At 43.2% G+C, this 24394-nt stretch overlaps 1 protein-coding gene across 1 annotated transcript in view; it reads left to right on the top strand.

Moving 5' to 3' along the window:
* Positions 1-24394, top strand: part of Ptprm (protein tyrosine phosphatase receptor type M) — a 681698-nt gene that overhangs the window by 398094 nt on the left and 259210 nt on the right. The window contains exons 10-11 of the mRNA XM_032901727.1: positions 6248-6449; positions 9393-9495. Coding sequence (XP_032757618.1) covers positions 6248-6449; positions 9393-9495 — 305 coding nt within the window. The remainder of the gene's footprint in view (positions 1-6247; positions 6450-9392; positions 9496-24394) is intronic.

The raw sequence follows: 24394 nt of genomic DNA, 5'->3' as shown, positions 1-24394 counted from the left end.
AAGCCCTGGAAGACACATGGAAAAGACCAGCAGGGTTTGTCTGCATAGGGTTTCAAACCCATAACGATGACAGACACAGACCTATCTAGATACTGACAGCACATTTGGAGAGGACATTTTCAACATCCTTGGCAGCAAATGGGCTGATAGCTTCGGTACACACAGGCTTGATACAGACTAGTAAGGACAATTCAAGAACCCTTCGTGCAGGTGAATAAGAAACCAGGAGGAGGGGACTCTACCTATCCTAGAAGCTGACTTGAAATAACGAATTAGAGAAATTTAGATAGGCGCTAACTGTGCTGAATTGTGTATAACATGCATAATGTAAAATTTCCACCAGTGGCATAGAGAAAGGTGGACCTAATACAGACAGTTGGTGGGAAACATACATTGCCTCTTGTAGGCAGTTTGAGAGTATCTACCATAATTTAAACACTGGATTGAACCTATTTCTAGACGTCTGTCAGTGAGTAGTACCGCCAAGCATATAACATATAGGCACGGTGCCTCACTAATTTTACCTCTCAGCTGTCTACAGTGACCACGAGAGTTGCACATCTACAGGTCCATGCTCACTATGTATAAGACATTGAAAGAAGACCAGAAGACAATATCCGACACTTGGTCATACTCTCCATCACCAACCATGGAAAGAATCAGTACCCAAGCTTCACATGCAGTGAGCATGAAAGGTTCAGTTTGACTGGAAGTGAAGTGGAATGATCAAGTCACCTGCTGTTGGGGCCATTTGTGTAGGAAGAGTTGAGATACCTCAAGATCACGAGCCTGGATAGCTGACTGTATTTGGTCCTCACCTCCTGAGCTCTGTAACCTTGAAGAATGAAGGGATGGGAACCAAGGAGGCGTGTTAGGGAACTTAGCTTGCTACTCTGTACCTTGTCAAGTCGCAACTGTAACGCTTTCAGAGTAAATGCAGGAGTATTCAAAGCGTCACTTCTTTCTACATGGTGACTAGGTGCTGTAGAGATAGCCCAGTGGTTAAGAGCACTGCCTTCTCTTCCTGAGAACCTTAGTTCAATTCCCAGCACCCACAGGACAGCTCACAGCCTCCCATCCCAGATCTGATGGCCTCTCCTGGACTCTGTGAGCAGCGAGCATGTATGTAGCTCACGGACATACAATGTAACACTCATCAATGAACATGAAACAAAAATAGATCAAACCTAAAAGGAAAAAAAACCAAAGTTAACTATGTTACTTCTGGAAATGATCCCAATAGTTATTATTTATTATTAATACTTCCTTTCACGGTGTCCTTCCCCAGGATTTAACCTCCATGTGTGTTTCCCTGCAAGCTTCCTGAATTCCTCACATCCCTCCACCTTTAACCACGGGCCTTGGCTCTCCCAGGGCACTTGCCCAACCCTCCTGGAGTATATGCCTGCCGTGCCTTTTAGTAGTTCCTTCAAATCCTGTAGTTTCACGAAGAGTACTTTGGCCCCTTTCAGCCCTGAAATCAAATTTAATTATCCATTCCTTTGTGTTCACAGAGCAAATTGCCCAAACCCCAATTAAAGACCTGTATTTTATGCTGGCTGCAATTACCATCATCTCCACGCTCCCCCGAAGATTTCGGTCCCCCTAAATAGGAGGCTATTCCATTTGGGCTCTCTGTGAAACTCGAAGTGTAGAATTGGAGACTTGAAGGAGAAAGGGGGAAGATAATTTTAGAGGATGCCAGGCACTTAAGAGCAATCAGAAATCATCCAACATAAGCAAGGACTTATTCCACCTCACCAGTTTAACATCCTTCGTCCCCTACCACTTTATTCAGGTGTCATTTTGCTTTTGTCTAGGGGCATCCCGTTAAATTACTGGGACCCACCAGAGGTCAATCGCTATCCTTCAGAGTAGTTCCATCAAAACATTTTCTGCCCTCAGCCAGCAGTGTAGTCCCCGGGTAAAAACTGTTCCAAACTTTTCTCCTGGGAGGCCCCCCACTGTGTTTTCTCCTGCCGAGTGTTAATAGGTACTTAATAAGCACTTGTTGAATGACCAACTGAAAGTATGAAATGCCAGAAGTAAGGGTTAGTTCAGTCTGAGCCTGGCAGGATGCTGTAGGACCTTGAACTGTGCTGTGCTGTTGAGGCCGACAGCTGTTCCCGGCTTGCAACCTCTGTGGCAGGAGGCAGTTAGAGTTGGCTGTCTGCCTCCTGGTCCTGGAGAGCCTTTTAATGTCCAGCATTTAGTCTCCTCTAGGTTTAGGGAGCTATGGACTTTCTGGCACTGATTGCATATATGTGCATGAATTTGTCTTTAGGGGTAGGTAAGAATTCATAACTTCGAGGAAGGAATGATTTATATCCTTGTATTTCATAAGGACAGAGGAGTGGCATCTGCAATTTTTACCAAAGTATTAGAGGGTTGAAGCCAAAACAGGGTTGCAAACATCCAGTCTGACTCAGTTCGGAGCTGCCCGGCGATCAGCCACTGTGGGAGTGGAGACTATCAGTGAAGCCCTTGCTTCAGTGTATGTGCTGGCGGAGCCGGGACCCCACTCTGCCAGAATGTGAATTCTGCACCCGGACACTCCCCAGTAGCCTTTTGTGGAAAATATACCAAACGCCAAGTAGTTACAGATCACAGTGGGACCACAAGCAAGAATGAGACATGACTCAGTCCTCCAAAGGGCGGCACAATTATTGCAGGAATACTCCTCTGTCTCGGACATATTTAAGTCACGATTTAAGACTAAACAGTAGGTTCACAGCCTTCATTCATGACTCATCGCCATGCGAAGTTTATGAACCCAAACTGCAGCAGGAGGCATTGGCTGCCGCTCTGCTTAGAACCCGGACTGAGGAGGAATAACAACCATGCAGATCTGAGATGCTGACGTGAGGCGTGGGCGGACACTTTTGTTTGTTTGTTTGTTTGTTTGTTTATACCTAATATCACCTGATTCCTCATCAAAATCTTCCTCCCCTGGACCATCTCTCTCTCTCTTCCCAAATCTCCGTTTTCGGCCCGGACTTCTCTCGGACCCTACCTCTGTCACGCGCATGCGTCCACACGGATATTTCTTTTTTTTTTTTTTCCGGAGCTGGGGACCGAACCCAAGGCCTTGCGCTTCCTAGGCAAGCGCTCTACCACTGAGCTAAATCCCCAACCACACACGGATATTTCAATCGACCAGGGGAGGGTCCAAATGAAACCACTCCCCAGCCTCCTCCAGCGACCTGGCACTAGCACTAATTCGCCCTAAACTTAAAACTCTTTTCCTTTTTAGATGCCTTACCTCCAGTGTACTTTTTAGTCTGTGAAACTGTATTCTGTCGCACATAATGTACATGGCTTTAGCCACTGGATTCTACCATAGTTCCTGTGGCTTTTCTACTCTCTTTATTAACCATTCAGGTCAAATAAAAAATCCCACCTGGCAGCCAAGAGGATGTGTGTGTGTGTGTGTGTGTGTGTGTGTGTGTGTGTGTGTGTGTGTATGTGTGTGTAACAAATCAAATTGTTTTATTTTTCAAATAAAATGTTCAAAATTTGCCTGTTAAGCACAAGGGAGCCCATGCCTGAAGAGACCTCGGAGGTCTTTTGTGTTCATTCCTTGGGTCCAGAGCACTCCTGCTGCAGGACTTTAATCCGGATTCTAACCCTAAAGTCATTGCCTAACTGGTCCTTTATAGGGCGCAAGACCTCCCAGGTTTGCCAGCATCTCTTCCTTAGGCATTTAGAATGGCTGTGTGGACCTTTCTCCCTGACAAAGCTTCTTACATTACCATTACATTTGTTTCTTATATTTTATTTATTGTTGAATCCCTTCGGTTCTACCACACCCAGTCCAGATTCTTCACTTCCTAGAGTCAGTGCCTGGTCCCTCCGCTAGCCAAAGCACCTGCATTCGGTCGGTGTGGAAACGGTGTCAGCAGATTGCAGGGAACTCAGCACTGAGGCAACTCAGTCCTATTCTAGGCAGGCAAGCAAGAACAGTGTCCAAAGGCTCAGTGAGTATCCATGGAACCGTGCAGACGTGCCCCCTCCCAGAGCCGAGAACAGCATAATACATCATCGTGTGTTCAGAAACACAGCTACACGGTGGCTGACCGCAGGTCTGAGGCAAGGTTCTGAGCCTTTTCACATTTGCTGTGCTGATGTCTACAGCCAAAGCAGCAGTGTGGACAGGAAGACTGACTTGCCCTCCGTGTGCTGCCGTCATCCCTATAATTCCACTCGCCATAACTAGGGGACTGCAGCCGCCCCTCCCCCACCATCCTGCTTACCCCACAGGGTGGGAACAGCATCTGAAACACCAAGCAGGCCCCTAGAACACAGCACTGGGCACATTCAGAGGTACTCTGAAAATGGTCCAAGTGTATAAACTGTCCTACAGATCACCGCCCCCACTGTGGTGGCCCGATTGGCTCACAATCGTCACAGCCTGAGAGGGGAACTGACGTAGGAATGGCCAGGAGCCTTGAGACCTCCTGCGACTGTGAGCGGAACAGACTCTGAGGAGACAGCTCTTTTAGTGGTGGAGTAGGGGGTGGTAGGAGCTTTTGGGGTGAGTGTGCATTCATTGACCAGGGCCAGGGTGCTGAGGAGGAATCATTTGCATAAGGAGGAAGTCCAAGTGCTGCTGGATATGAACTTACAAGGGGAGAGGACGTCTAACTTGGCTATTGGGCCATGTGACCTCTTCTGGTAGGACAATAGTTAGGCACAGGGTTATATGCACCGGAACATGCAGAACTACAGGGGGAGAGGGGTATCCTATTCCTGCTAGTCTTAGGATGAGATTTCAGGGGTTGGGACACGCCTCAACCCCACTCTTGCCCTAGCCAGCTCTGATTACACTGCCACATCCCACTCTGGAGGGTTCAGGATGGAGAGCTAAGCCAGGAAGCAGGCACACAAAGGAGGCTCCAGGACAGGCCTTGCTAACCAATGGGAGCAGCTGGCTTCTTGTCTTCTCAACCTCCTCAGCCTGGGAAGGGGCCAAGGGGCAGGTAACCAGCAGATCTGCCTGACTCCAGTGACGCCATCTACGGCAGTGTGATCAATATACAAGGCAAACATTCCCTTTCCAAAGCTCAGGTGATTTAATCTAAATATTCTTTCAGAGAGGTCTTCTTAATTATAATGACATGGTGTAAATATAAGGGGAAAAAAAAGAATGTCAACTCTCACTGCGTAATAACAGTGTTAGCGTTCCTGCACATAAATTACAAGTAGCTTTACCTATTTAGAGGCACGAAAAGTGCTCGGTTTTGCAATTTAAAACTTTTGAATATGCCACATTTAAAAATTATGTCATTACAAGCAGTAGAAGTTAGTAATCACCACTGAAGTGCGTGCTCTTGGGTAGCTGATGAACCATCATACCGAAACCCCTTTTAAAAATCACTTGAAAAGGTGAAATTTAAAGGCACCTATGTTTCATTTATTTTCAAACATTCCAGCCTCATCCAAAAATCGAGAATGTCTACCCCATGTCGAGGATCTTGAATATATCTGGAGTCACCCTCGCTGGGGGGTGCGGGGGACAGCTGCTAGTCACTTGGAGCAATTTAAATCTCAATTTTATTTGATTAAAGTTAAATGAGATGCGAGGTTCCTACCCTTGATAGCCATGTTTCGAGATCTCAGTGGCTCCATATAGCATGGGGCCACTGCGCTGATTAATAGGGAATAGGAACCTTCCACCATGACAGACAGTTCTGTTGGACAATATTCTGAAAAATGTCAATGACTCTGACCCGTAATAGATGTCCATTTGAGGCCCCAAGACTTACTGGCAGACATCTCAGATTTATTTTTGGAGCAGACACTGACAGCCACATGCATGAAAACACTTCAATGTGGCCTTGTTTGGGAAGTACAAGTATCCTATTCATGGCCAAATCCGATCGTGGCCAAAGATTAGAGATGAGGTCTCTATTCTTGTCAGTGTCTGTCATTCCAGCCAATTACCAATTTCCCCCATAAATCAGCTGTTAGGGTTCATTGAGATCAAACAGTTTCACCACACCAGGTTATGCTGAGCAGTCTTTCACATTCTAACCTACTGGTGTTAAGTCCCTCTCTCTAGAAAGGTAAAACTCATAAACCCATGCTGAATTCCTCTTCCTCCTCAGTGGACTGGAGCTTGGAAGCATCTAGTCAAGAGCTTATCCCAACAAGCTGACCGCGCTCCCATCCAAAGGCTTGTGGGATAAAGATGCGATCTCCATCTGCCCCCCTCCGAGATCCTCATCGAGGTCTTATTCCTTTGCAGATCACCTACAAAGCAGTCAGCTCCTTTGACCCGGAGATAGATTTGTCCAACCAAAGTGGAAGGGTTTCAAAACTGGGAAATGAAACTCACTTTCTGTTCTTTGGCCTGTATCCCGGAACCACATACTCCTTCACCATCAGAGCCAGCACAGCCAAGGGGTTCGGACCTCCGGCCACAAACCAGTTCACCACCAAAATATCAGGTATGGTAAGTTGGCGAGTTATGCCTCTCGTCAGAAATAGTGTTGTGTGCCTTTTCGTTGCTAAGATAGATAAAAATGCAAAGATGAAACAGTGGTAAATTTTATTAGTACAACTCCGGGGACCTAAAACAGTCTCATAGGATAAAATAAAATGCCATGTGTATTTGGGGATATGGCCCTCTTGCATTAGGGTGTGGCTAGTTTTACCAGTTCTCTTCGAAGGACTCGATTGCAAAGCAGAAGGTTCTGGTGAGGCTCTCTAGCCCCCAGGGAAGCAGTGCTTGAGTAACTCTGACATAAGCCGCAAACAAACACAAACAGCGCCTGCCCTCTGCGGGCCTCGGAATCCACACCGACCACTGGTTGCTTTCTGGCCTACAAAGAGATGATGTTCAGGGCAGAATCCAACACCTAAGAGCTCCAGATTGTTACAGATCCAATCATATCACACCCAAAAATATATAGTTAGAAGAATGATCCCGGCATATTTGTCTGTGCAGAAAATGTCCGTGTTCCTCAGGAGGAAACGAACCTGACATCTGGCATAGGATGTCTAGCCACAATAAACAAAATCCCATGAACATTTTCTTATTTTTCGTTTCTCTTCCCCTTTGGCTGAGAGTGGGGAAATATTTGGGTTTTGGGTTGAGCCTTTTGTGGTGTGTTTCCTTAGTCATCCCTCTGTCCCCTGCAATGAAATACTTTGTTTCCTTCTGTTTCGACCAAACCTTTTTATAAAGCCAGAGATGAAGGGGAATAAATATAATTTTTTTAAAAAGCTAGATATTACTGAAGTAGCCCCCAGAGCTGGTGAGGAAAGAAGGAACCAGAAGGAGGAGAACTTTATTTTACAGTTCAGCGGTCTCAGGCCATGGCCTCCTGGCCCCAGCACTCGGGGTCTGAGATGTTACTGCTCACCGTGGTGAGGATGCACGTGACAGGACATAGCTGTATACCTCTCAGCGACTGGAAGGCAGAGAGAACGAAGGAAAGATTCTGGGACAAAATCCACTCTTCAAAAGCTTTCCCTCTGTTTCTTATCAGTCTGAAAGGCTTACTTACCTCTGCCTCTCCTAATAGTCCATTCAGGTACACGTGCATCAGTCAATTGGTCCTTTCGTAAGATTTACGGTCTCCTGATCTGGTCAGGACTCAGTAACGCTCTATGCGAAGAGCCAAGCTTTCTGGTGACTTTTTTTAAATATCCCAATCATAACGTAACATATTTATATCAAAACATAAAAATGTAGAGAGTCAAGAGAAGCGCCCACCAGTTCCAAGGGCTAGTTCAGTGATATTTAGCATGGTATTTTAAATATTTATTTCCTATCATCTCTGGATTTTTAAAAGGTTTGTTTGAAACAGAAGGAGATCAAGGTCCAAAATCAGAGTATTTTAAGTGTTCTAGTAGATTTGGAAGGAAAGGAGTTTTTTTTTAAAAAAATCATAACTCATGTGATATTTTATGTATCATGAGGCCTTTATGTGCACAAACTTGTCTTGAAATTTAATATATATCCCAGAGCAGAGCTGAAAAATAAGCTTTTTCTTGGGAGATTAAAAAAAATGACGTAGATGGGCAAACCCATGCATAGAATGGTTACTGGTTTGAATAAGAAAACCTGGACACTGGGGTGCTTTTCAGTGTGTCTCCTATGATCTTAAGGGAATATACCACTATTAATACAGTATTACCTATTGCGTTAATTTTCCACGGTGACCTAAAAGAGGGCATGTCTGCCAATGAGTATTACTTCCAGGAAAGTTTTTATTTTCCCAAGCACAGAGCATATTTCTGCGAGTATTACCCTGAGGGAGACGTTCCATTAGGAAAACAGTTAAACTTTCCCACATACTCTATAAAAATTCCAACAAATGCGAGCCTGTCCTCCTCCAGTTCACATAATTCCACCCGAAAGCAACGAGGCCTGACATTTCATCTGCGCTATACAAGCTCACCCGAAGTAACCATTTGACTTTTATGGAATTAAAACCATCACGTTGCAAGGCGAGGCTCTCAGCTACTCGGGAAGCCTTGGCAGGATTGCTTAATCCTAGGATTTCAGGGGCCAGCCTTGGCAAACTGCAAGACCTCAGCCAGGGAAGGGGAGAGAGGGAGGAGGTCAGGTTACGGTTCTTGATCTCTACTCCCTACTTCCGTAGACCTAAGGGAAGGAGCTGTGCTTGTTTCCAGCACAGCCACATGTTGTGAAGCAGAGTTAACTCTTGATGGAATTAGAGTGGACTTAGAATTTTTCCAAAAAGAAAATTGATAGATGTGGCTGATCAATAAGTCACATATCTTCCGTAAAAACTCCCACCCCCCAACCCCCCACTCCCCACCCCTCACCCCCGTATAAGATATTCTGAGCGTGCTCACAGAACGTGATCTCTAGCTGTCACATTAGGCACCCCTGCCTACCTGTGGTTGAGGCTGGCAGTTCCTGCATCACAGAAGCTCCACGCCATGGGGAGTCTGTCTGTCTCCATCTCAGGAGTGTAGGGGTTACTGAAGTGCACAGTTGCTATGCTGTGCTAAGACAGCATTTCCAGAGGGGAGAGAGAAAAGGCCAGAAATGACTAAAGAGAGTCCATTGCTGAGAAGTTGTTGATGGCCATGACCGGTAGAGAGAGCAGGTTGCTGGAACACAGATGGGAAAACAGAACATCACTGTGAACAGCACTAACATCTCATAAGCCCCCTCTGCCCCTTCCCAGCCTCAGCTCAGGTTCACAGATCAGACTGGAGCAACTGTCCCTGTTATTTTGTATCAGGTATAGGTATATGGAAACCTTGGGTGTGGTCAGTTGATTGCTGCTATTTGTTCTCAGTGTCCTTTGTAAAATAATAATAATAATAATAATAATAATAATAATAATAATAATAGTGTTACTAAGAAAATAAGCAAGAAATAATGTCTCCCGTCTAATTCTTTTCTCTAGCACCCTCCATGCCAGCCTATGAATTTGAGACACCTTTGAATCAGACTGACAATACGGTGACCGTGCTGTTGAAACCAGCTCAAAGCAGAGGGGCTCCAGTCAGGTAAAGGGCAGAGGGAAGGGCCAGAGGGAGGAGCAGAGAGGGAGAGGGCCAGAGGGAGGGCCAGAGGGAGGAGCAGAGAGGGAGGGAGCCAGAGGGAGGGAGCCAGAGGGAGGGGCAGAGGGAGGGGCAGAGGGAGGGGCAGAGGGAGGGGCAGAGGGAGGGGCAGAGGGAGGGGCAGAGGGAGGGCCGGGAGGGAGGGGCAGCAGGAAGGACCTCACTGGCTCTGAGAGAAGCGCTCCTGGCATGTTCACTAATTTCTCCAGAGTCTTTTCTCGGTTTTCCAAGCTTTCTCCTCATCGTTCTCCTTAAAGGAAGTGACTGAGGAAGATGAAGGGGCTCCATGGAAGGGAATATAAATGCCGCGTTCGCACACTCCAACAAAAGAGGGTTGTCCTTTTGATGATAGAGCAAAGCTCTTAATTAGGCAACTTGACTCTCAAGTGATAACTGCTTACTACAGATCAGGTTCCCAGGAACGATGGACATTACTTCCTGTGCTTTAAATCAACTGTTTTTTTAAAAATATGTTTATTCAATTTTTAAATTGACCGATTTCTCAAGTATATACTTAATATAATACTTTTTTTGAAGGAGAGAAAAATACTGGGAAAATCAACACGAAACCTTTATTCAAATTAAGTTTATTACCAATGTGTGGGCTCAATTTCTCATTCCACTATGATTTATGTTTTAAAAGGAACCACAAAGTAGGACCGTCACAGTGAATGATTTAGGAAGGTTTCAAAATAATCCCAGGAGTAGACCTATCGTAAGATCAGTAGTCTCTGTAGGTGTAATTTCTTCTTGTTTCAGTGGGATTGGATATTTTACCTTTGCCTATCTGAACGGGTACCACTACATCCATCTCTTATCCCGGGTTGCATCGGGATAGCACCTCAGGACAGCATCTACATTCACAGTAAAACTGTGTGCAGTTTGTCTCAGGGCTCCTGTTTGGAGAATTTGATCTGATGAGCCTTTTAAATTCTGATAATATGTGACCATATTTCTTCTTCCTTTTTATGTGGTAAATATTTGGGCTTTGTTCTGCTTGATCTCTCTCTCTCTCTCTCTCTCTCTCTCTCTCTCTCTCTCACACACACACACACACACACACACACACACACACACACACACACACACACACACACGCATGCTTTGGTTCATGCAGCCAAAGAGAATAGCACTAGGGTATAATTGTGGAAGTTTATGTTTAAAAAGGCTTGAGAATTCTTCAAAAGCAATTGGTGTCCTGTTGAATTATGTGTCATGGTTCCTCTTTGAGCCATTTATGCTAATTCATAAGACGTTATCTAGAACGAGGAATATGGACACAGTCTGCTAAGCATTGATGCTGCTCCACTAGTGGAGGGGGCTTTGATGCCCTACGGCTCCCTGGGTTGAGTTTCGCACAGTGTAGAGGTCTGATAATTTGACCAAGGCACCCATTTCCAGGTCTCTGTCCAGACTCATGTACTCTTTCAGCCATTTTCCAGGCTCTGTGCGGGCGTGTGTGTGTGTGTGTGTGTGTGTGTGTGTGTGTGTGTGTGTGTGTGTTTTCACTGTCCAGATTCTGTGCATGCATGTGTGTCATTTTCCAGCCTCTATGCAGGCACAAGGGTATATCGTTTCTCACAGCTGTGAATCAGGCTCAGTGCACATATGTATGTTTTCTTTCTTAGAGCCACGGGTCAGGATTTTTTCATCTTAAAACCCTGAATTTCCATTCATCAAAAATGTACTCTCTGACCACAGCCTTTTCTGGACAAGCTAGCAATTTCTCCAGACTCAGCAATAATGAACACAATACTGTTTATTCTGTGAAGCATTGCAGTCAGAATGTCAATGGTCACCAAGGTTCGTGGCCACGAATGTAAGGAAGCCGATATGCTAAGGATCCCTCCAAACCAGCTATTGCTGTTCTGTCTACAAAATCCCTTTCCGCTGTTGCTCTCCAAATCTACATTTTGCACTAAATTCTCGTTGATCCTTCTGCCATTTTCTGTTCTATTTTCCATTCTGTGCTGCACAGAGTTCTTGTTGCATTGTGTATTTTTATATACTTGTTCTGCTTTTTGGAGATGTTGCGACCTCACTGGTTAGTTTTAAATACACGTATGCTTTCTAGTTTATGTCTGCTAACAAGCATACACATGCACACGGACACGCGCTCACACCCACACATATGCACGTACACGCACACACACAATAGAATGTTTGTCAGAGTCCAACACACAGCTTAGATTATCCCACAGACCTGATGTCAACCTCACAGAATCCACTTTCCTTCCATGTGAGAAAATGTGGGTTTTCATCACCACACCCCCCTTCCACAGTGGTCACAGAATCATCAAACTCAAAAGCATTCTTCTTTGATGAAGCCTCAGGGCCTTATTGAGTGGCCACCCCCTGAACTGGCCAGAGTTACTCTATGTCTTGTATCCTTTCCAGTTTCTCCACACAGCGGGAGTGCCCTGAGATTAATGAAGGTGTCAGCTGTCTTACCCAGCACGCTTTAATAAGTGTGTCACCTGCCTTAAAGGAGGACCAGTAGGGCCATCCAAGTTGACTAGGATGCTGTCCCCAAATGGGCAGATTGTCTCGGCACACATTTGAGCGAGGAAATGCTTATAGCCTCACCTGTCCGGGTTTTATTCTTCATTCTCTCATAACAGCAAAGGTAACCTTCAAGAGAGTCACTCGGCAGAACAACATAGCGGACTGATTATCCATTAAAAAAATAGACGACGTCCACATATCTGCAAAGACTGCTTTGTGAGAAAATGTCTACGGTTCCCTTCAAGTGAATAGCGTTTGTTAAGCTCTCAATTTGCTTTGATGTTTAGGGAAATAAGGACCCTGATTGAGAAATCGTACGGGACCTACAATATAAAGCCATTGTGCAGATTAAAATACTGAGCACATCTGGAAATTTGCAAAACACACATGAAATCAAACTGCCACACCACACCACACACACACACACACACACACACACACACACACACACACACACACACACACACACACACACACAAATCGCCTCCCAAGGGATGAAACAAAACAGAAGGGAGAGAAGAAAGGGGAACATCTGTTGGCTTTCCTGGGTTTTGAACAGTGTTGTACAGTCAAAAGTACTATCACCATGTGATCCCCATTCTTTGCATTGATTTGATTTTTCTTTGATCTGTAAGTCATCAGTGTTGGGATTCATTTCTCTTCCATTTGTGCACCTCGCAGGGTGAGCTGGTGGTGTATTGATTCTACTGTCAACCCCAGCTTGTTTAAGACAGATTCCTGAAATTGCACACAGCTCTCCATGTAAATAATTGTTGTCTTTTTATTGACCGACACATCAGCTCTGTCACATAAAATTATTTAAATCTAGAGATGGCCAAGAAGAACAAAAACCCCATTATTCCATCCAGTAAACTAGCACCAGGGTAGAATTTAAATGTCTATATATGGACTCAGCTTTTTCCTCAACAAGACAAGGAAAGGCTTCATTTTCTTTTGCTTAGTTAGAGTCGCCTCATTTCTGCCTTCTCTCCATCATTCATTCTGGATAGACGCAATCCAACAGAGAGATCCCTCAGAATTTGTCAGAAAGGAAGCAACTCAATAAAGGATGGGTTGTATGTAAGCTGTTACAGCTTGCTTGTGCTAACAAGAATGCTTTGTACTGCTAGCGTGTGTGTGTGTGTGTGTGTGTGTGTGTGTGCGCACATACAGGTGACTATAGTTAAAGACAAGGAGGTTATGAGATATGGACAGGATATTTCCAAAGCAGGCTTAAGCGAAGAGTAGCCCATATGTTTGTCTCTCTCCTTATAACTCCAAAAGAATCTCTCACTCCATCAGCACCAACTTGTTGATGCCGGAGAGTGTGCCAGCATCAAGGGGGTTCTTCTGAGGGTTGAGTGAGCTAGTGTGTTTTAAAACACTTCAAAGTGTAGTGTATCCATACTAACTTGTCTATGTCTGCTGTGTTCCCTCAAGGCAACACTAGCAGGTCATTTGATTCTGGGTTTGACAGAAAACATCTCTGCCTGTTCTTCACCTCAGGCAGACTGAGTGGCTCTTACCTGGGTTCTGTGCCCTACAGCATAGTTTTGCCTACACTGGCATCGTGGAAACTGAGTAAGGAAACTGTGGTCATTTTGAAGGCTACTCCAGCGGAGTGGAGGTCTCTTAGAGCAAACCCACAGTAGGGCCCAGCCATCACTTTCCATCTGTTGTACTGACAAAGGCTTCTCCCGAGTGACTGGTGTGAGGGAGAATGAGTTTTCCTTCCAAAGGCTTTGGGTTCCGTGTCTCCTGCTGCTGCTTTGGCTGGCTGGCTGGCTGGCTTGGTTGTTAGTTTGTTGAGGCAGGGTCTCGCTGTGTTTCCCAAGCTGTCCTGTAAACCCTGGGTTGAGAGATCTTCCCAACTGAGTCTCTCGAGTGGCCAAGATTATGGAGACACAGACAGTGAGAAATAGCCCTTTGAGTATTATATATAGATGCAGTGATTAGACACCAGGTCCTGACGTATAACTTCAATGTAGTAGATGATACAAGATAATTTGATGTAGGCACTGATACCCCTATGGATCCTATGACTTTGTACCTTGGGCAAAAGCTTTTCAGATTCTTTTGTAATAGTTCTTCCCAGGTTTGACCTGCTTCAACCCCTTTATACCGGCCTTCCCAGGAGCAGACACGGGCAGATGGACAGGCTGTGCCTAACTTCTCTTTGTAGTCTTGCCCAGTGCCCGTCCTAAAACCAAATGCATGGTGCATACCGTGGAAAGAAAGGATGGCAGGAACACAAGCGTCCATCTCTGGGATCGGCATCACAGTTCGTCCAGTCTCGGGCTTGGAACAATGAAATGCTCAGGCTGGAAAGATTCTCCATAGGCAACGGATGATGTAACAGCAGAGCTGGAATCAGTCTCCTGTGGCCAGCATCCTCCATGTTTTCTTGGAGACCCCCTCCTGGGTATATCTCTTCCCTTGGTGGTCACATCTAGAGTTAAGCCCAGCTTATCTGGCCTGAAGCACTAAAGCTTTTAAAAGGATCTAAGTTGAGTATGATGTAAAGATATGGCAATGAGTGTTAGGTGACCGTCCCTTCTTCAAACGTGTAGGACCAGAAAGGCTTTGGAGTTCAAGTCCAAGCAAGTTTAGAACTATGCCTTGGGACTACTGGATGAGCAAGTCCAAGTGGATCCAGAATTCACACCTTTTCTTAAAAAAATACTTTTAGATTAAGGATACCCTCAACTTCACCGGGTTTATTGTCCACAGTGTTGTCTCTGTCGCTGTATATGGGGTTGGCTAGGAAAATACATGTTCACCATGGCAACTGACCTTGAATTATTATTTTTTTATAATCAAGTCTTGCTATGAACCCATAACGATTAAATTAAGATAAGCTTAGCTAACGTAGGAGATGTAAAGGAAGACGTCTTTGTTGTTGGAAGCACCAGAAGTCACGGCAAAAGATGTTCCATCTAGGGCTCATGTACTCTGACTGTGGTGCCCGCTGTGCAGATTAATGACAGGTGGCCCTTTACAGAGCTCACAGCCTGAGTCTAATGTGATGGTGGCTTTTTCTTTTCTCACTGTTATTATCTTTATCTGAAACTTTCATAGCTAAAGGATTTTTTTCATCCTGCCCTTTGTTCGCAATATGTGTCTATAATTGAGTTCATAGTTTTCATCCAACCTTTTAGCTGTAATTAATATTTTATTACAGCAGATTTTATGACAAACCTGCAGAGCAGCGGGGCGTTTGGACTGCAAGCTTCCATGAGCGTGCGCACTCACACACAGAGCATCGGTGGCCAGCGCCAGAGACGCGGAGAGATTATAAAATATGCATATGGTGGCCTGCCAACCTCACACAGCAATCCAAGGCCAGTCTCAAGATCCCAGCAGGACAAAGAAATTAGCGATGCTAACCGAGCGAGATTATGCCAGACTCAGGGGCCTGTGTACAGCCTGTGTATGTTCTTCGTTGGTGGATCGGTCTCTGAGAGCACCTAGGAGTCCAAGCTAGCCGACTCTGTTGGTCTTCCTGTGGAGTTCTTATCTCCTAGGGGCCCTCAGTCTTTCCCCTAACTCTTCCATAAGAGTCCCTGGCCTCCTTCCTATGTCTGGTTGTGGTTCTCTGCATCTGTCTCAGTCAGCTGCTGGGTGGAGCCTCTCAGAGGACAGTTATGCTAGGCTCCTGTCTGCAAGCATAACAGAGTATCATTAATAGTGTCAGAGATTGGTGCTTGCCCATGAGATGGGTCTCAAGTTGGGCCGGTTATTGGTTGGCCATTCTTTTAGTCTCTGTTTCATCTTTGTCCCCACTGTTAGGCATCTTGGCTAAGGTCACCCACATTGACTCCTGGGGCCTCCCCCCATGCCAGGTCTCTGGAACTTCCTGAAGATTTTCCCCAACCCCCTCCCCTGGAAACTGCAAATTTCCATTCATTCTCCTGGCCCTCTCTAATACCTCTTTCCACACCCGATCCTGCACACACTCCGCATTCCCCTTTCTCCCTCTGCTTCCATCCGGTTCCCTCCTTCCATCTTCCTCCTGTGACCGTTCCTCCTTCTAAGTGAGATTCGGGCATCTTCTTTGGGCCTTCGTTCTTGTTTAACTTCTTAGGGTCTGTGTGGTGTACCATGGGTATCCTGTACTTTGTGTCTAATATCCACCCATCGTTGAGTACGTACCATGTATGTCCTTGTGGTAGAGAGGAGCGTCTTTTGGTTACATGTTCAGGAGCAGTATAGCTAGACCTTCAGGTACAACTATTTCTAATTTTCTGAGAAAATGCCAGAATGATTTCCAGAGTGGTCGTACAGGTTTGTAATCCCCACACTCAATGGAGGAGTGTTCCTCTCTCTCCACATCCTGGCCAGAATGTGCTATCAGTTGAGTTTTTGAGCTTAGCCCTTCTGACTGGTGTGAGGTAGAATCTCAAGGCTGTTTTGCTTTACATTTCCCTTATGACTAAGGATGTCGAACATTTCTTTAGGTGTCTCTCAGCCATGAGATTCCTCTGTTGAGAATTCTCTGCTTAGTTCTGTACCCCAGTTTTCATTAGGTCATTAAGTTTGCTGGAGTCTAACTCCATGAGTTCTTTATATATTTTGGATATTAGCCCTCTGCTGGATGTAGGGTTAATGAAGATCTTTTTTGTATTATTTGTGGCTATTGTGAAGGGTATTGTTTCCCTGATTTCTTTCTCAGCTCGTTTACAGTTTGTATAAAGGAAGGATACTAAATTTTTTAGTTAATTTTGTGTCTAACCACTTAGCTTTAGGAGTTCTGTGGTAGAATTTTGGGGGCCACTTAATGTATACTGTCATATCATCTACAAATAACAATACTTTGGCTTCTCCCTTTCCAATTTGTATCCCCTTGATCTCCTTTAGTTGTATTATTCCTCTAGCTAGGACTTAAAGTACTATATTGAATAGATAGGTAGAGAGTGGTCAGCCTTGTCTTGTCCCTGATTTTAGTGGGAGCACTTCAAATTTCTTTCTACTTAATTTGATGTTTGCTATTGACTTTCTGTATATTGCTTTTATTGTGTTTAGGTATGTGCCTTGAATTCCTGATTCTCCAAGTCTTTTAATATAAAGAGATGTTAGATTTTATCAAAGGCTTTGTCAGCATCTAGTAAAATAATCATGTGATTCTTTTTCTTTCAATTTGTTTATATAGTGGATTGCATTGATTGATTTTTGTATATTGAACCATCCCTGCATCCCTAGGATGAAGCCTATTTGATCATGGTGAATGATGTTTTTTATGTATTCTTGGATTTAGTTTGTGAGAATTTTGTTGAGTATTTTGCATTGATGTTCATAAGTGAAATTTGTCTGACATTCTCCCTCTTCGCCGAGTCTTTGTGTGGATTAGCTATGAGGGTGACTGTGACCTCATAGAATGAGTTTTCCAGTGTTCCTTCTATTTCCATTTTGTGGAATAATTTAAGGAGCATTGGTATTAGCTCTTCTTTGAAATTCTGTTAGACTTATGATATATACTTAAAACATCTGGAACTGGGCATTTTTTGGTTGGGAGACTTTTAATGATTGCTTCTATTTCCTTAGGGGTTATGGTGCTGTTTAGATGGTTTACCTGATCTTGATTTAACCTTGGTATGGTATCTATCTAGAAGATCATCCATTTCATCTAGATTTTCCAGTTTTGTGGAGTGCAGGCTTTTGAAGTAAGACCTAATAATATTTTTAATTTCCTTTTTTTCTGTTATTATAAATCCCTTTTCATTTCTGATTTTGTCAATTTGGATACTGACTCTGTGCCTTTTAATTAATTTAGCTAAGGGTTTGCCTATCTTGTTGATATTCTCCACGAATCAGCTCTTGGTTTTGTTGACTCTTCGTATTGTTCCCTTTGTTTCTAATTGACTGATTTCAGTTTGACTACTTGCTGCCCTCTATTCCTTTTGGGAGTGTTTTGCTTCTTTTTGTACTAGAGCTTTCAGGTGTGGTGTGAAGGTGCTAGTATGAGACCTCTCTAATTTTTTTTTTATAATGGCACTTATTGCTATGAATTTTCCTCTTAGCACTGCTTTCACCGTGTCCCATAAGTTTGGGTATGTTGTGCCTTCATTTTTATCAAATTCTACAAAGGCTTTAATTTCTTTTTTATTTGATTCCTGACCAAATGATCATCGAGTAGAGAGTTGTTCAGTTCCCATAAATATGTAGGCTTTCTATTATTTCTGTAATACATGGTGATCTGATAAAATGCAAGGGGTCATTTCAATCCTCTTATATCTTTTGAGGCTTGTTTTGTGTCTTACTCTATGGTCAGTTTTAGAGAAGGTTTTGTGAGGTGTTAAAAAGAATGTATAATCTTTTGTTTGGGGGTGAAAGATTCTGTAGATGTCTGTTAAATCCATTTGGTTCATAACATGTTGGTTTCATTGTTTTTCTGTTTAGTTTCTGTTTTGATGACCTGTCCACTGGGGTGAGAGTGGAGTGTTGAAGTCTCCCACTATTATTCTGTGGGGTTCAATGTGTGATTTGCACTTTAGTAAACTTTCTTTTACAAATGTGGGTGTCTTTGCATTTGAGACACAAATATTCAGAATTGAGATATCATCTTGATCAATTTTCCCTTTGATGAGTACAAAGTGCCCTTCCTTATCTCTTTTGATTAATTTTGGTTGAAAATTCATTTTATTAAATATTAGAAGAGCTACTCCAGCTTGTTTCATGGGTGGTTTGCTTAGAAAACCTTTTTTCTAGACCTTTACTCTGGGGTAGTGTCTATTTTGCTGTTGAGGTGTGTTTCTTGTATGCAGTAGAATGATGGATTCTGTTTACACATCCAGTCTGTTAGGCTGTGTCTTTTTATCAGAGAATTGAGTCCACTGATGTTGAAAGATATTAATGACCAGCATTTGTTAGTTCTTGTTATTTTGATGTTGGGCGTGTGTGTGTGTGTGTGTGTGTGTGTGTGTGTGTGTGTGTGTGTGTGTGTGTGTGTGTTTCCCCTCTTGGCTTTTCTGTAAGATGAATAATTTCTTGTGTTTTCTTGAGGTAGTTACCTTCCTTGTGTTAGAAGTAGATATTGTTAAAATTGATTTTTGTCATGTAATATCTTAGTTTTTTTAATCTATCAGTGATTTAGCGATTGAGAATTTTGTTGAGTATAGTAATTTGTGTTGTTTTAGGGTCGTCAATACATCTGTCCAGGATCTTCTAGATTTTAGAGTCTCTGTTGAGAAGTCCGGTATAATCCTGATAGGTCTGCCTTTCTATGTTACTTGGCCTTTTCCCTTTACAGCTTTTAATATTTTTTCTTTGTTCTGTAAATTTAGTGTTTTGTTTAATATGTGGCAGGAAGATTTTCTTTCCTGGTCCAATCCATTTGGTATTCTGTAGGCTTCAAGTATGTTTATAGCTAACTCTTTCTTTGGGTTAGGGAAGTTTTCTTCTGTGATTTTGTTGTAGATATTTTCTGTCCCTTTGAATGGGAAATTTTCACCCTCTTCTATTCCCATTATTCTTATGTTTGGTCTTTTCATAGTTACCCAAATTTCCTGGATGTTTTGAGTTAATGAACTTTTTACAGTTAGCATTTTCTTTGACAGTTTTATCAATTTATACTACAGGATTTTCTACACCTGAGATTCTCTCTTCCATTTCTTATATTTTGTTGGTGATGCTTGCATCGGTAGTCTATGTTCTCTTTCCTAGATTTTCCAACTCCAGGATTGCCACCACTCATGTTTTCTTCATTGCTTCTAGTTCCATTTTCAGGACTTGAACAATTTTATTCAAACCTGTTTGATTGTATCTTTCTGTATTTTTTTTTTTTTTTTTTTTTTTTTTGGTTCTTTTTTTCAGAGTTGGGGACCCGAACCCAGGGCCTTGCGCTTCCTAGGTGGCGCTCTACCACTGAGCTAAATCCCCAGCCCCTGTATTTCTTTAAGTAATTGTTTTCTTTCCTCTTTAAGGACTTCTACCTATTGGACTGTTTTACTATATTTCTTTAAGGGAACTGTTTATATTCTCTTTATGAGTTATCTTCATGAGTTGAGATTTAAGGTCACCGTCTTACTCTACAGGCGTTGTGGGGTATCTAGGGTTCGCTGTGGTAAGGAAACTGGGTTCTGATGGTGCCACATTGCACTGATTTCTGTTGATTATGTTCTTGCACTTGCCAGTCACCATCTCTTTGTCTCTAGTGTTGGCTGGGCTGGGTGTCTCAGGTTCAAATAAGTCTCCCAGGAAGCATGTGGAGCTGTGACATGGGGAGGAGTATACAGGTGGAGGTGTGCCATATATTTTCATTCATTGACAAATTTAGGAGAAAGTTATATCTAAACAAAGAACAGGATGAATGTGAATTTTTTGAAGTTGCAAAGCAATGGACCTGCCTGGGTTGTGCTTGTATTCATTTATTATACATGATGTGCTTGTTTTGTAGATAATGAAAAATTAGACTTCAAAAAGATACTAACAATCTTCCATTTAAAAAAGTTTGTGTGTGTGTGTGTGTGTGTGTGTGTGTGTGTGTGTGTGTGTGTGTGTACCCACAGACGTCAGAAAAGGATGTAGGGTATCCTAACACTGGACTTAGAGATAGTCGTAAGCCTTGTAAGTCAGCTTTATGGGAAATGAGAACTAAATGAGTCTTCTGCAAAATACTAAGAGTTTTTGCCCACTGTGCCCTCTTTTCAGTCCCTCTCTTCTTCTGTATAAATATAGATCATGTGATTTGTGCCCCAAAATGCAAATGAAGGCAAAAAAAATCACTATTAGAGAGCCCAAGGGCAATATCAGCGAGCCTTTGAAATAATCAGAAGTGTCTCTTTTTTAAGGCATTGGCCAAGGCCACAGTGAGAGGCTCATGGCATCTCTCTGACTCATTCTCTGAGCCCCTCCTTCTGTTGACCAGTCAGGTTACCTCCCAATATTTCATGATGATGAGAAATCCAATAAATGAATAAGAAAAATAGACTTCACAACCAAGGGTTTAATCTTGGAATGAATTGGAGCAAAATTATGCCATCAAATTCAAGTCTACAGGAAGCTTCCTGTGGAAGGCCCCAGAGTTAGGGGCCAGCTGAGGACACTGCACAGCATTTGAACTCTCCAGCTTGAGGAAGCACATGAAAGACGTTCAGATGGTCTCGCTGGGTTATGTTTCATGTGGTATTCTATATAAAAATAGATTTCTTCTCCTTGTAAAGGCTCCAGAGTTGTGTTATAGAAACTCTGGCATAAATTAAATTTTGCATTAAGTAAGTTCTGGTAAATTCTGATGCAATGATGTCCCATCTTTGGCAGATTTGTCATCATTGCGGGTTACACTTTAATATTGCAAATACTGTTGGAGGATTTTTTTTTTTTTGGTTCCTTCGAATCCCACAACAGTGGTGAAAGAGGGCTAGGAATGGTACAGCTTTAATAAACAAAAGGGAACTGAGTAATACATTAAAAGGATAATAGAATTTTAATTCAACTCTCTGAGCCCAGAAACTTCTGATCGGCTTGCCAGTCGTGAGAATTTGCTGTCTTTAATCTTCTTGAGAAAAACCATTTGAAGAGTGAGAGTTTCAAAGGCTATATCCAAGATTCTGGTTATGGATGGAAAGATTTTATGAAATTCATAAGTAAATCAGTGTTATTCATACAAATAGGAAATACGCCAGCGTGGTCAAGGTACCATTGACCTGGAGACTAATGACATCTTAATTCTGTCAGGGGACAGCAGTATATGGCAGCTTGGCAGCAGTGAGGATTTAGCTGTTTTTCATTAGCACACGGACTTTGATAAAGGAGAATAGAAAAGAGCTGTTTGACCTATGAGTGCTTAAATTATTAAGCAGCAAATAGATTTGAGGGCTGGCTGTTTAAAACTCTAATGCGTCTTGTGGACCAAGGATGAAAAGGCATCTGGGGTTTGAAATTGCTCCAGTCAACTTAACTCTTTCTTTAATATTTTTAGAGATGAGTAGATGACAGCCATTTAACGTATGATGTATCTGAAGTGTAGAGTGTTTGATGTAAGTTCGCCATCTGGCTAAAAGGGAGGCCCATTAAATGGCTGTTTAATTGTCAAATGTTCACCTAGCCTCCATTAAATTGTTAGCTGAAAAAAAATACTTCCCATTCATGTTCACGTAGGTGTTCATCACACACACACACACACACACACACACACACACACACACACACACACCTGCATGAATTAGTATCATTAGGGAATACTTCATTAGAAAACAATAAACTGGATTGTTCGAGTTACAGTAGAGCAGGCCTCACACATAGGAGGCCCTCAAACAGTACCTGTTGGATTCATGAATGAATGGTGACACCCACAGAGCCCAGGGAATGATGCGGTAGGAAATGGCACTGGTGGAAGGAAAGATTGCACAGGAGACAGATTCTGGCTTTGAGTCTCTAGCACTTGTCACTTGTAAGTCATCCAAGAAAGGTTAGCATTTGGCCAGCCCCGTCTGAGTGCTCTACATCTTTTCCTCTTGGTAATATCTTATTCTTTTAACTTTTAGGTATTCAAGGAATAAATGAAAATGGGATTGGTAGTAAAGCAGAATATGATATCAAATCTCAGTGACCCAAGTAATCACACATCATGTATAACCTAGGAATCATTTCTAGATATATTATACCTCCAATAATACACACTTCTAAGACCAAATAGGACTAAGTAGCAGCCATCTATACCCAGGATTCCACAAGACTTGAAGCCATCAATCCAGGGGCACCAATGACCCCCACTCTTCACTGAAACACATTTGTGAGTCTGGAGCTGGGTCAGAGCCAGTGAAAGCAACAGATTTGTCATAAGCTCCAGGAAGAGGTGATGGTGGCCCTGTTTTATGAGTATCACTTCTAAGACGCCTGTATGTTAGAGGGAACAGCATCCAAGTACCAGTACGGAAGGGTCAGAGATAGACAGATCGTACTGGGAGAATTCTGGATTAGGATTTGGAGACATGCAAAGTTATAAGCACTCTGCTTGCTTTTCCCAAGTAGGCTTTCCAGAATCCAGAGAGGACTTCAGTGGGTAAAGGATCTTACCATGCAAGCACAGAAATCTGAATTAGATACCTCAAGTCTATAGGAAAGCAAAGAATAAACTCCACAAAATTGTTCTTAAATCCCTAACACACATACACATGTGCACATGCACACACACACACACACACACACACACACACACATGCATCCACACACACCATGAACACATCAACATCATTGTGTATGTGTAAATTCAAGCTCATCTTTACCTTCATAGAGAGTTCGAGGCCATCCTGAGATAAATAAGCCCCCATCTCAATAAAAGGGAGAAGACGCTATTGACATCTCAAGAGGAGAAACGTGTTCCATCCTTACTGCTGAACATAATGACTTGAGTCTGATGCCACCTGGTAGAACTTGCCCTTCCTCACGAGTTCTCCTCTGCTCTTCATACACGTGCTGTGACACAAACCCCCAAAAGATGGATGATTCTTAGAAGGGTTGTTCCTTGTGAGAGGCAAGAAGACAGCAGCCTGGTTATTGAAGTCAGGAGGTATGAGGTCAGGAATAGCAATATCATTGATAACTCTCGTGATGCGATGAAAGAGAAAGGATCTCCATACGGTGCCCAAGGTCATTTATTTCTAAAAGCTGAAGCCAGCCTGTATAGTGATTGCAAGAGGAATCTTGTCTGCAAGAGGAAGGAAAATCCTGCACTGGGCAGATGTCCCCCATCAGTGCCTACTGTGGGATGAGTAGTCAATGAGAGCCAGCATCTCTTGGCCCATTACTGAGGAAGGGAGCTAGCGGTAGAGCCACCATGCTGCCACTTGTCCACTGAGCCTGCTATGTGTTACTAAGATGGGGAATCTAAGACTGCAGGGCCTTGATCAGAAGTCAGGTGAACTGATTTCAGCAACTTTTTCCTTCACCTCTGTCTACAGTTCTGCTTTGTCTTATATATGCTGCTTCCAGGAAACTGGAAAAGCTGATCCCCTAGGGAAACGGGTGGTACAATCCATTCTGTTGAGCATAGAGACCCTTTGGGAGGCAAGACGCTATTATGGTTTGTCCATTTTATGAAAGCAGTTGCTGTATGTTGAATAAAAGTTTAAATATATACAAAAAACAGTAGAAATCCAACCAATCCTCCGTATTCATAGAAAAATCATAAGGATCCTCAAAATTGAAACCTTCAGATGCTAGGAGAAGTAGAATTGAAGTCTTGCCCAACTTACTCCCTCAAATCTCAACAAAACTGCTTCAAGGAGAAGCACAAACCTTCTCAGTGCTGTTTGCTAACAAGAACACCAGGTTTAAAGTTCCTCCATCCTTGCCAACGGCTAAGGAGAAGGCATCGTTTAGAACTTCACTTCAGCCTTGGCCC

The sequence above is a fragment of the Rattus rattus genome, chromosome 4 (assembly GCF_011064425.1).
Source record: "Rattus rattus isolate New Zealand chromosome 4, Rrattus_CSIRO_v1, whole genome shotgun sequence".
Classification (NCBI taxonomy): Eukaryota; Metazoa; Chordata; class Mammalia; order Rodentia; family Muridae; genus Rattus; species Rattus rattus.
The sequence above is the reverse complement of the archived record's forward strand: the minus strand, read 5'-3'. Positions and strand labels throughout refer to the sequence as shown.